The 12,795-nt window shown below is 50.8% G+C and overlaps 1 protein-coding gene across 2 annotated transcripts in view; it reads right to left on the reverse strand.

Annotated features, from left to right (window-relative positions):
- Positions 1-12,795, reverse strand: part of Galnt6 (polypeptide N-acetylgalactosaminyltransferase 6) — a 41,373-nt gene that overhangs the window by 8,770 nt on the left and 19,808 nt on the right. For both annotated transcript variants that reach the window (XM_031356081.1, XM_031356073.1), the window contains exons 5-6: positions 5,330-5,479; positions 4,066-4,300 (exon numbers count right to left, since the gene is read on the reverse strand). In XM_031356081.1, the coding sequence (XP_031211941.1) occupies positions 4,066-4,300; positions 5,330-5,479 (385 nt within the window). The remainder of the gene's footprint in view (positions 1-4,065; positions 4,301-5,329; positions 5,480-12,795) is intronic.

Raw genomic sequence — 12,795 nt, forward strand, 5'->3', positions numbered from 1 at the left:
GTAAGGGGGAGGAGTCTAGAATGAGGGGGGAGTCTGGAGTAAGGGGGAGGAGTCTAGAGTGGGGGGGGAAGAATCTAGAGGGGGAGGAGTCTAGAGTGAAGAGAAGGAGTCTAGAGAAGGGAAGAGTCATGAGAGATGGGGAGGAGTCTAGAGAGAGGGGGAGCAGTTTCTCATTTTCTGTGTTGTAAGACTAGAAGCAACTCTACCATCTTCAGAAGCCCCCTGAGACAGATTCTGCAAATAGGCAGGATTTAGACCAGGAAGGAAGGGATGCTCGTTGTCAGCTGGGCTGACCCCATTCAAACTCAGTGTCCACATGGCTTGGAGGACTGCGTGGCCACAGCATTAGCTGGGGCCTGGCCCGCTAATGTGCTGACCCCATTCAGACTCAGTGTCCACATCGCTTCGAGGACTGCGTGGCCACAGCATTAGCTGGGGGCCTGGCCCGCTAATGTGTTTTAGACTTCCAAGGGAAGCTTCCGGTTGTCTGGTGAGTGGAGGTGCCCCTGGCAGATGAGGAGAGGAGGGGGACTCCTAAGGGTTCTGGCTTTCAGACAGAGGCAGGGAGGCACAGGCCCAAGTCAAGACTGGGCCAATGAAGAAGGTGACCTCATGGAATCCAGCCACGGGGATTCCCTGGACCTGCTCTTGTCTTCCTGATGTTACTTCTATAGCCATTTTCTAGAAGGAATTTCAGTTGGGAAACCCTCACACTTGGGCTGGCTTCCTGTTGCCACTTCTATCTTCCTCCAGGGGTCCCAAGCCTGCCCAAGTAGCACCAGGAAGGCTCTGAGAATCCTAGAACTCCACACGAACACCCCGAAGCTAGCCTGCTCTTGAGAGTCTCAGAGGATTTCTAAGACTGAGGGGGCCCCTGACAAATTAGCTTTGAGGATAAATGCCACTCAGGACCGTCTCTGTAGACCATTCCTATAGGTGGACATCTCCCAGAAACACCTGCACATCCTGTCCTACTTCCTGAGACCCGTGTCTCTTCGCCCTCACTTCGGCTATCCATCGCTCTAAGAGCGAGCATGTGAGGGACCTCCAACAGTACCGCTGGAGAGCTACCTCACCAAGTGTTTCCAGCAAGCATTGTGTGCTGCTAGGGCACCTGGGCCAAGTGACACATCCATCCTCAAACACTGGAGCTTTGTTCTCCAGTTGGACGGTCCTTGCAGAGGCCGGGGCGTTAGTGTGGGTGGCAGCCAGGGCCCTGCCTTAACTGTACTACTGTGTGCCTGGCCCTGGTTAGGGTGGGGTAAGGGCTTGTTGTCATACCCACCAAACAAAGGCTCCTACAGGAGCAGAGAGCTGACTTCTTCCTTTCCTGTCCTCTTTCCTGTGTTCTTTTTGTTTTTCAAGACGGGGGCTTAACGATAGTCCAGGCTGTACTAGAACTTTGTATTGATAACTCAGGCTGGCCTAAAATCTATCACGATCAGGACATAACAGCGGCACACAGAATCCAAACCGCAGGGCAACTGTAATGTCCCCCCAACCCTTTAGTTGGAGATGAGGATTTAAAGCAGCAACACGGGGGCTGGGGAGATGGCTCGGCAGCTAATGTGCTCGCCATGCAGCTGTGAGGACCTGAATTCCGATCCTGAAACCTCCAGTAAACTCTAGGAGGGCACAGCAGACTGCCTGGGACTCAGGCCTCAGAGGGAGGAGCCGGCTGAAGCAGGATCCCCAGAGCAAGCTGGTTAGCAACCCCAGCTATGCTGCAGAGGAGACACTGCCTCAGTGAACAAGGTGGAAGAGCAATTAAGAATGACTCCCAGCCGGGCAGTGGTGGCACACACCTTTAATCCCAGCGCTTGGGAGGCAGAGGCAGGTGGATTTCTGAGTTCAAGGCCAGCCTCCTCTACAGAGTGAGTTCCAGGACAGCCAGGGCTATACAGAGAGACCTTGTCTCAAAAAAAAACAAAAAACAAACAAAGAATGACTCCCAACACACAGCAGAGGCACCCATCTACACATGTGCCCACACACATGTGAAAACATGTGCACATGCAGACAGACAGACAGACCACACACACACAGGGTTTGAGCAGGCAGGGAACAAGAGTAGCAAGCCTCTGTGGGCCTTGGGCACATTAGCTTTCTGCTATCTAGCCTGGCTGCTTGTTTTCAAAGTCTCTATGGCAGAGGTTCTCAACCTTTGGGGGTCACTTCATCCTTTCACGGGGTCACACATCAGATATCCTGCATGTCAGATGTTTATATTACAATTCGTAACAGTGGCAAAATTACAGTTCTGAAGTAGCAGCAAGGAAATGTTATGGGTGGGGGTCCCCACAACACGAGGAGCTGTATGTAAAAATTGCAGCATCGGGGAGGTCAGAAACCACTGCTCTATGAAGAATGTCTTTGTTTTTTGGGGACAGGGTCCCTCAAGGCGGTCTTGAGCTGGATAGCCCAGGATACCCTTGAATTTCTGGTATCATCTTCCCTCCCAAAGGTGGGTTTGCAGATAGGCACTATCAGGCTCAGTTTGGTATTCACATTTTGGAACAATTATAAGAAACCCAAAACCCAAACCCCCAAAAGAACAGCAGTAGACTATCTATGCAGGTGGCTGGGAAAGACTATTATGATGTGGCCCTTTAATGCAAAGTTCAGGGCAACTATAAAAACTTCAGCCTGTGTTTGTTCATTCTCCCTCACCCCACCCCACCCCGCCCCTGCTCCTGCCCCATCCCTGCCCCAGACTGAGCCTAGGGCTTTGCACTTGCTAGGCACAGGCTTAACCGCTGACCACTGAGCTATATCTTAGCACCTTAAAACACTTTGCTTGTGAGACATGGTCTCACTGAATTTCCCAGGCAAGCCTTGAACTCAGAGCAGCCCAGACAGTCTTTGAATGTGTGATCCTCTTGTCTCAGCCTCCTGAGTAGCTGGGATTCCAGGCTGGATTGTTTTAACTTGATGTAAGCTAAAGTCAACTGAGAGGGAGGAGCCTCAAGAAAATGCCTCCAGGGGCTGGAGAGATGGCTCAGTGGTTAAGAGCGCTGACTGCTCTTCCGAAGGTCCTGAGTTCAAATCCCAGCAACCACATGGTGGCTCATAACCATGTGTAGTGGGATCTGGCGCCCTCTTGTGGTGTGTCTGAAGACAGCAACAGTGTACTCACATAAATACAATAAATAAATCTTAAAGAGAAAGAAAGAAACAAAGAAAGGGAGAAACAAAGAAGAGAAAATGCCTCCATAAGATGAGGTTGTCCACAAGCCTGTAGGGCATTTTCTAAATTAGTGATTGATGGGGGAGGGCCCAACCCATTGTGGGTGGTGCCATTCCTGGGCTGATGGCCCTGGCTTCTATAAGAAAGCAAGCGAGCAAGCCAGGGGAAGCAGTCAAGTAAGCAGCGCCCCTCCATGGGCTATGCATCAGCTCCTGCCTCCAGGTTCCCATCCTGACTTCCTTCACTATTGAATGGCAATGTGGAAGTGTAAGCTGAATAAACCCTTCCCTGCTCAACTTGATTTTGGCCACGGTGTTTCATCAAGGCCACAGAAACCCCAAGACAGATCACAAGCATGCACCAGTAGCCTCGCACCTACTTTCCGGGAGCCCATGTGTACCTATTACAATACTTATTCCACGCTACCCACCCCACTCGGCATTTCTCTCACAGGCTCTGTGGGCAGAGGTCCCGGCCTTCTAGGTGTAGGGATCTAGGGATGACGTGAAGATATGATACTTGGATAGTCCAGCAGACAGCCAGGTGAGCTGGAGCTGGAGCAAGTCGTCAGGGTGTGAGCTGGAGCAAGCCGTCGGCATGAGGTAGTGAGGACCACTCTAAGGCTTTGCGTCATACAAGGATGGGTCCTTGCGTACCCTGTGCTAGCTGCAGGATCTGAGGTAACCTGCTTGCTGCCATGGGCTTCCTTAGTCTCAGTTGTAAGAACAGGCTAACCAAAGGACCCACCTCATAGGGAGTGCGGTTTGACAAAGCGCCTAGCACCTAGCAGATGTTGCTGTGGGATGATGGTACAGGTCCCCAGAGCCGAGTAGGTGGAGGCCAGGATTGGGGATCAGCAGCATTTAGTAAGCCCTTACTTGATGGGGTAGGTCTCATCCTTGCGTCTCTCCTTCTCGTGTGCAGGGAGCATCTCCCAGCCGAAGGTCAGGCTCCAGTCGAAGTTGCCACGGCTGTGGGCTTTGCCTCTCTGTACTGGTCTGGAGAACTGAAATGTATTAAGGTCGATGGTGACGATGTCTGGGCTCACCACCATTGTTTTGTCTTCAGCAATTCGAGCCAGGAGGGGCTCCAGCCAGCCGTGGAAACACTCACCTGCAGACCCAGGCAAGAGGGTGAAGGTCAGGGGGAGCCTAGCTGCAGCTGAACCCTCTACCCTCAGAGTAGATTGAGGAAATGCAGTACAGGGAGGGTGGGGAGGGCACACAGCAAGCTCCACGGCTGTAGGGGGACACGGAGCATCTCCTGACAGGTGGAAGCAGCTTTGGAAGGGGGGATGGTAGGTAGGTAGGCTTTGGGGGAGCAACTTGGCAGCACCAACCAGTGCAAATTGCCAGGGACCTGGATGGGTTAGGTGTAGGCTTCAGAATGGCTCTTCCTCCTCCAGGATGTGTGAGTGTCAGTTCCCAGCTCAAGAACAACCCTCCCTGCCTCACACTTGCCAGCCTTTGGGGGATCTTTTTCCTTTCTTGTCTTTCCTCTGGAGCAGGGTGGCCTTAAACTTGCAGAGCTCCTCCTGCCTGTGTCAAATGTGGAGACAGCAGGCACAGGCCAACACGCCTCGCCTGTTCCAGGGCTTAAATTCTAAGTCAGAACTTAAGGGCACTGGATCCCCCTAGAACCAGAGCTATGGAGGGTTGTGCGCCACCATGTAGGTGCTGGGAATCAAACCTGGTCCCCAGCAAGGACAAATGTTTCTGACCTCTGAGCCATCCTTTGAGACCAATTTTATTTTGTCTCAATGATATTTTGTTAGGTGGGTAAGGAAACTGAGGCTCCATCAGTGGCTGAGTCAGAAGGAGGGTTCTACTGTTTTTCCAGGAAACTTCCTGCAGGGCCGAGTCTTGATCTCAGTCATGGGGAAGGCCCTTTTAACAGAAAAGTAGTTTCCAGTGGGACAGGGGTTTCTCCTCAGGGCGCACAGGGTAATGGTGATCACTGTGCAGGGCCAGCTAGTCTGAGTCACCAAGCCTCATGGTTGTGCTCTCTCAAGAACCATGCCTGAGTCAGTGTGAGGAGAGGCAGTGTGAGGAGGGGCAGTGTGAGGAGGGGCAGTGTGAGGAGGGGCAGTGTGAGGAGCAGGTCCCCAGGCCTCCTGGCACCAGGTGGGCATATCCTACTCACAGTGGGCATCCAGGAACGTGAGCACCTCAGCCTGCGCCACGCTGGCTCCCAGCAGCCGGGCTGTGATGAGCCCCTTCCGCTCTTGCTGTCGAACCACACGCACGATCTGCAGCTGCTGAACATACTGCTCCAGCCTCTCCTTCAGGTGCTCTGGAAGGGATACAGGCCACCTTACCAGCCCCGCACTAATCCTCTGTGGGAATTACGCCCAGGTACTCCCAAGAACTGCCCACAGAAGGTGAGGGCAGAGATGGCAAGACAGGCAGGCAGGAAACCCTGCCTGTGGCCAGGCCCCTTTGAGAACAGTCCTGTGTCGGTGGCCGTCCCCCGCCCCCTCCCCGAGGTGTTGGTAATTAAACCCAGGGCCTTGCGGGTTCCAGGCAAGGGTCCCACCACTAAGCTACACTGTCCCCCACAAGCCTAATTTTTGACTTTATGCTCTGTGCATGGGGCTCTTTAGGGAGAGTAAAACAAGCCAAGCAGATTTAACATACTGAAGGTGGCTATGGGTAAAGCTGTGTGGCCGGGACCTGCCTAGCATGGACTCCTCGCCAGCACTGTAACGTTTAGAGAGAGAGCAGATTTCTGTTTTAGAGATAGGGTCAAATGTAGCCTACGCTGGCCTTGAACTCTTGATCATTCTGCCTCCACCTCCCCTCTCAAGTGCTGGGCATGCCCAGGAAGAATGTACACTTTTCATAGAAGAACAATATATATAAAGGATACTATGCACTAAGTACCCAGTACTAAGGATCCAAGTACCGTGGGGAACACGGCAGACATGACCGCCTTGAGGAAGCACACACTGCTGGGGGTGGGGAGTGGGGTGTGAGGCTGATCACAGGAGCGGTCAGCGATCTGCCGGAGCAGTGCCGGCCTGCACCTCTCTCTGCACAGAAGGGAAAGCCCCTCTGCTGAGGGCTCCTCCTGAGGGAGCATGCTGCCCCTTGGCGCCAACCAAGCCTCAGGGCCTTACTTTGATTCCTCCCTTGGTGGGGAACACCACAGAGGCTTTTTCTGGCCGCGGTGGGTAGAGATGCATCCCTAAGGACTCTGGGATTCCACCTGAAATCCCCAGGACAACAGAACATAGTTTTACTTCGAAGGACTCCATCTTGAAACAACCTCCATCTTTACGTTTTAACTGTTATTTCTGTTAAGTTTGACCGCCCTGGAACCTGCTCTGTAGACCAGGCTGGCCTCGAACTCACAGAGATCCCCCTGCCTTTGCCTCCCCAGTGCTGCAGTTAAAAAGACATTGTACCACCATATCCAGCTTACTGTTCTGTTTTTTAAAAAAAGATTTTTAAAATTATGCACTTGTGTGTATGCATGTCTGTGCACGCAAGTACAGTGTTGCAGAGGATGTTAGATCCCTTGGAGCTGGAGTTAGAGGCAGCTTTGAGGCTCTCAGTGTGCCAATCTTGGGTCCTCTGGAAACCCAGTGTATGCTCTTAACTCCTGAGCTGTCCCTCCAGGCCTCCCCTATTAACTGTTAAAATGTAAAATGGAGGCACATGCTGTTTTTTGTTTGTTTGGTTTTTGTTGTTTATTTTTTGTCTTTTGTTTTTTTTCCAGACAGGGTTTCTCTGTGTAGCCCTTGCTGTCCTGGAACTCACTCTGTAGACTAGGCTGGCCTCGAACTCAGAAATCTGCCTGCCTCTGCCTCCCAAGTGCTGGGATTAAAGGGGTGCGCCACCATTGCCTGGCTAGCACATGCTGTTTTAGTAATGGAGAATGGCTGTGACAACTGTGTCCTTCCCTTCTGATTGTGGGCTCACAATTGGGTCTTCCTCTATATACAATGCTTTGTAAGTCACAGGTCCTGAAAACTAGTTTAGTGGGTTGTCACTAATATCAAACACACATACATACACACACACACACCCCACCCAAATACTTGAACACCTACTATGTGCCAGTCACTAAAGCAGGTGCTTTCATGCTGGCTTCACTTCTCCATCTCTCTATTGTTATCACTAATATCAAACACACACACACAAATACATGAACATCTACTATGTGCCAGTCACTAAAGCAGGTGCTTTCCTGCCAGCTTCACTTCTCCCTCTCTCTATGAAGCTCACACCGTGAAACAGGGCATACCTACCTACCCCAGGGTTAACAGACAGGAAGTCAAGATGTGGAGCTCAGGTTACCCTAGTAACCGTGATGACAACAGGATCCTAACCAGCCTTTCTCAGAAGACGTACCTCCTCTAGGAGCTGGGAGGGCACCCACAGGGACTTAACAAGCGGGGAGCTTCTTGGGTTGGGCATATCTCTTGCCCCGCCCCCAGGTTATCTACAGTCTTAATGCTTCTCCTTGTGTGAAACCTGAAGGAGGAGGGTGAGGAAGGGATTTATTTGGCCAAGCTTCTCTTTGGTCACTGCCTAGAAGAGCAGAGCCCCAGGGAAAGAAACTATAATTTGAAACATGAGCTCTTCTGCTTTGTCTTGTCCGGCCCTTCTGGTAGGCAAGGGTTCCTGACCCTCTGCCCTTGCAAATGAAACACTTCAGGCAGTCACCTGAGGAGGGGACTTGTCTTGCTCCAGAAACGGAGCCTCCTGTCTCTGGTGCCAGGACCTGGCTGCTCCAATTTAGCCTTGCACAGTGGCTTCAACACTGCAGTGACTTAGCGAGTGTCTTCAATGCACTGTCAAGAGGCTGGACACTGGTCTTCGTAGGGAGGGCCTGCCATCATGGGACATGTGAACCACAACCTAGTCACAGCTTGGTGTTGCTGACAGGAAGGGAGGAACCCAGCTGGGCCTTCATCCTCTTCGCAGCTCAGCAGAAACCTCCCTGAGACCCCACTTAGCTCCCCAGAGGAAGCTTGTGGTAGATAACTCACGGGCAAGCATCACAGGAAGTGGGCTGTGTGGTAAGACAGGGAGAAGCACTGAGCTGTGACTTCCAGGGCCCTGTGCTATACAGCTCTCCCACGCCTTCCTTCCGGTCTTGGCTGGGCTGGAGGCTGCAGGTTCTGGTCCTCAGGCCCTTGTAGGAGAGCCAGACAACTCTCTCCAACAGTCTGCTGTCTGTCTTACCTCTGAAGTTACTAGAAAAAAGACCCAGGTCAGAATATAGCACAGCTGAGCAAAGAGACAGGCAGACCAGCATACAGTCCCTCAGATTTAGGTTCCATAGTTTGTCACTGCCACCCAACCTTACTCCTCAGGACGAGATGCCGTGGACAGTAAACACCCCCTCTTCTACCCAGAGCAGCCCATGGCTCACACTATGCAGCCCATGGCTCACACTATGCAGCCCATGGCTCACACTATGCAGCCCATGGCTCAACACTATGCAGCCCATGGCTCACACTATGCAGCCCATGGCTCACACTATGCAGCCCACGGCTCACACTATGCAGCCCACGGCTCACACTATGCAGCCCACGGCTCACACTATGCAGCCCATGGCTCACACTATGCAGCCCATGGCTCAACACTATGCAGCCCATGGCTCACACTATGCAGCCCATGGCTCACACTATGCAGCCCATGATTAACACTGCACAGTCCATGGCTCACACTATGCAGCCCATGGCTCACACTAGGCAGCCCATGGCTCACACTATGCATCCAGGACTTCCTTCCTAGCTTTGCAGTCTTCACTTGGATGTCTGACAGAAAGCTACCTCGAACCTGGACAAAATTCTGCGCCTCAGTTCAAGTCCCTACCCCATCTCCCCACATGACCTCAGCACCAACATCCCTTTAGCCACTTTGCTCGGAAGCCAAACTAAATTCTCCCTGCCCCTCCCCTACCGGATTAGTTCTTAACCAGTTCCTATGGTGGCCCTAGCCACAGTCAACTGCTCTTCCAGACTCTACTCCATATTGTCTGCAAGAATGTTCTAGATATGGATGCCACCTTAAACTGCAGTTTCCTGGCCTGGGAGGTAGAGGCAGGTGGATTTCTGAGTTTGGGGCCAGTCTGGTCTACAGAGTGAGTTCCAGGACAACCAGAGTCACACAGAAAAACACTGTCTTGAAAAACACTAAAACCAAATCAAAGCATCCAATCAACCAACCAACCACCAACATCCTCACAGACCCCTCTGTTTCTTTTTACTGTCTGATGGTGCTGGAGTCAGAGCTTAGGGCCTCAGGCATGCTAGGTGAGTGCTCTACCACAGAGCATCACCCTAGCTCTAGAACTCTCTTTTCTCTTCAGAGTCTCACACCCAGGTCGGCCTCCAACTCTTCCTTTTCCCTTTCTTTCCTTCTTTCTTTCTTTCTTTTCTTTTTCTTTTTTTTGAATCTTGAATAAAAATACTTTGTTGTTTCTGCTTGTATGTGTGTCTGTGCATCATGTTATATATGCATTATGCTATGTGACCTATTCGTGGAGGCCAAAAGAAGGTGCTGGATCCCCTAGAATGGGAGTTACAGATAGTTGTGACCAGCTAAGTGGCTGCTGGGAACAGAGCCTGGGTTCTCAGAAAGAGCAGCCAGTGCTCTTCAGTGTTGAGTCATCTCTCCTTCATCCCTTGGCCTCTCTCCTGCTCCTGGTTTCAAACCCTTCATGTACCGGAGGATGACCTTGAGTGTCTGATCCTCCTGTATTCACCTATGGCACCCTGGCATTACAGGCTGGTGCCGCATGCTCGATTAATACCATGCTGTGAGTTGAGCCCGGGGCCTTGTGCATGCTAAGCAAGCACGGTATCTCAGAATTATCACTTAAACCTGTCAATCAGATCATTTCTTTGTGAGCTTGGATTTTTTTTTTTTTAGCATGATATCACTATGGTCGGGGCTGGACTCAGACTCACAGTCCTCTTGCCTTAGCCTGCTGCAATTTGGTAACTTTACTAACAATGTCTTAAAGGTGCTAGGGAGTTGACCTAGTGAGCAGAGGCGCTTGTTATGTCTTCTTGTTGTGGCAAGGCAGGGCAGTGGGTAAGAACCCTTGATGCTCTGCAGGGACTTAAATTTGGTTCCCAGAGCCCACTTCAGGTGGCTGACGACTGCCTGTGACATCACACCCAACCAATCATCTTCTTGCATCTGTAGGTGTTACACTTGTGCACATATCCCCCACTCACACATATACATTCACGTACACATAAAAAATGATCCTACAAACAAAACAAAACAAAACACAAAAACAAAGCGGGCTGGAGAGATGGCTCAGTGAGTAAGAGCACTCACTGCTCTTCTGAAAGTCCAGAATTCAAATTCCAGCAACCACATGGTGGCTCACAACCATCCGTAATGAGATCTGACGCCCTCTTCTGGTGTGTCTGAAGACAGCTACAGTGTACTTATTTATAATAATAAATAAATCTTTGGGCCGGAGCGTGCAGGGATTGAGCAAGTAGGGTCTACCAGAGTGAGCAGGGCCAACTTGAGTGAGCGGTGTCGACCGGAGTGGGCAGAGGTCCTAAAAGTCAATTCCCAACAATCAGATGAAGGCTTACAACTATCTGTACAGCTACAGTGCGTACTCATATACATAAAATAAATAAATCTTTAAAAAAACAACAACAAACAAACAAACAAAAAACTCAAAGCTATTACAGAGGTGCTCAGCAAGTAAGGGCACTTGCTGGTCTTGTAGAAGGCCTGGGCTTAGTTCCCCTACCAACATGGTGGCTCATAATCATCCTTAACTCCAGTTCTAGGGGATACAGTGCCCTCTTCTGGCCTTCATGGAGACACTCATATACATACAAAATTTAAAAATATATAATATAATAATAATTTTCTGTCTTTTCAACTAAAATAAAAAAAATTAAGCTCCCAGAAGACAGGGCAGTCAAAAGTGAAGTGTGGGCTCTGGTTCTGACTTGAGGCAAGGCATAAAAGGCCGTCACCTGGCACAAGGGCTCCTCTCCCGAGTATAAAGTACTCATATAATCATGGTTACAGGGCCACTGTGGGGAACCTGGATAGGAGGACAGAAAGCAGGAACATTGTCCCTCAGAGACACAGCCCTTTGTGTGTGTAACAAGAGCCAGTTAATCTGATCAAACAGTCAAGTGTGTGGGCAATTTTATCTTGTGTGGATAGACGTTCAAAGATTGGTTTTCAGTTCCCCAGTGAACAGCACTCAGAATCAGGCCTGGGGAAGGCCTGGGGAAGGCCTATCAGATAGCATGCACCCGCCCCTCGGATCACATGCAGACATGTGGCAGTGGATGTCACCATGGGCAAGGATATCTCTCCAGTCAGGGAAATAGCACACATTCTCAAAGCGGGACCCAGAAAATAAGAGGGACCAGCTAGAGTTCTCGGGTAAGAATCTTGAGAGGCTAGAAGTGGCCTTAAGAGCAAGGGGGCGGGGCTGGAGAGATGGCTCAGTGGTTAGGAATTCTGGATGCGCTTACAGAGGATCCAGGTCTAATTCCCAGCATCCTCAAGGAGACGCTCAATCATCTGTAACTTAAGTTCCAGGGAATCTTCTGGCCTCTAAGGGTGCCAGGTGCACACATGGTACATAGACATACATGCAGGCAAAACGTTATACACAGAAGGAAGGAGAAGGAAAAGGAGAAAGAGGTGGAGGAAGAGGAGGAAGAAGAGGAGGTGGAGAAGAAGAGGAGGTGGGAGAAGAGAAGGAGGAGGAAGAGGAGGAAGAAGAGGAGGAGGAAGAGGATGAGGAGGAGGAGGAAGAGGAGGAGGAGGAAGAGGAGGAGAAGAAGGAAGAGGAGGAGGAGAGGAGCCCCAGGCAAACGGAGGTGACCAGCGAGAACAGAGGTCTGGAATCTGGAGATGGCTTCGTGGTAAGAGCATGCTCTGCTCTTGTGGAGGGGAACACCTCAGTGTGGATCCCAGCACCCACATGAGATGCTGCTCAGAGCCACCTGTAACCATCCTCAGGGGATGCTCTGGCTTCATAGGACACTTGTACTCACACGGACATACCTTCACCCAGCACACATGTATATATAATACATGTGATTAACAATTATACATAGAGAGAGAGACAGACAGACAGACACATACACACTGTATTTATAGGCCGTCTGACTGCTATGAAAAGGTACTGTCCTGACAGACAGACAGACACACACACACACACACACACACACACACACACTGTATTGATAGGCCATCTGACTGCTATGAAAAGGTACTGTCCTGACAGACAGACACACACACAGACAGACAGACAGACACACACACACACTGTATTGATAGGCTGTCTGACTGCTATGAAAAGGTACTGTCCTGACAGAGACAGACAGACAGACACACACACAGACAGACAGACAGACAGACACACACACTGTATTGATAGGCCGTCTGACTGCTATGAAAAGGTACTGTCCTGACAGACACACACACACACACACACACACACACACACACACACACACACTGTATTGATAGGCCGTCTGACTGCTATGAAAAGGTACTGTCCTGGTTGGCCTTTCTCTCCCTTTTTCCCTTTCCCTTTCCCTTTCCCTTTCCCTTTCCCTTTCCCTTTCCCTTTCCCTTTCCCTTTCCCTT

The sequence above is a fragment of the Mastomys coucha genome, unplaced genomic scaffold (assembly GCF_008632895.1).
Source record: "Mastomys coucha isolate ucsf_1 unplaced genomic scaffold, UCSF_Mcou_1 pScaffold11, whole genome shotgun sequence".
In the NCBI taxonomy this organism is placed as follows: domain Eukaryota; kingdom Metazoa; phylum Chordata; class Mammalia; order Rodentia; family Muridae; genus Mastomys; species Mastomys coucha.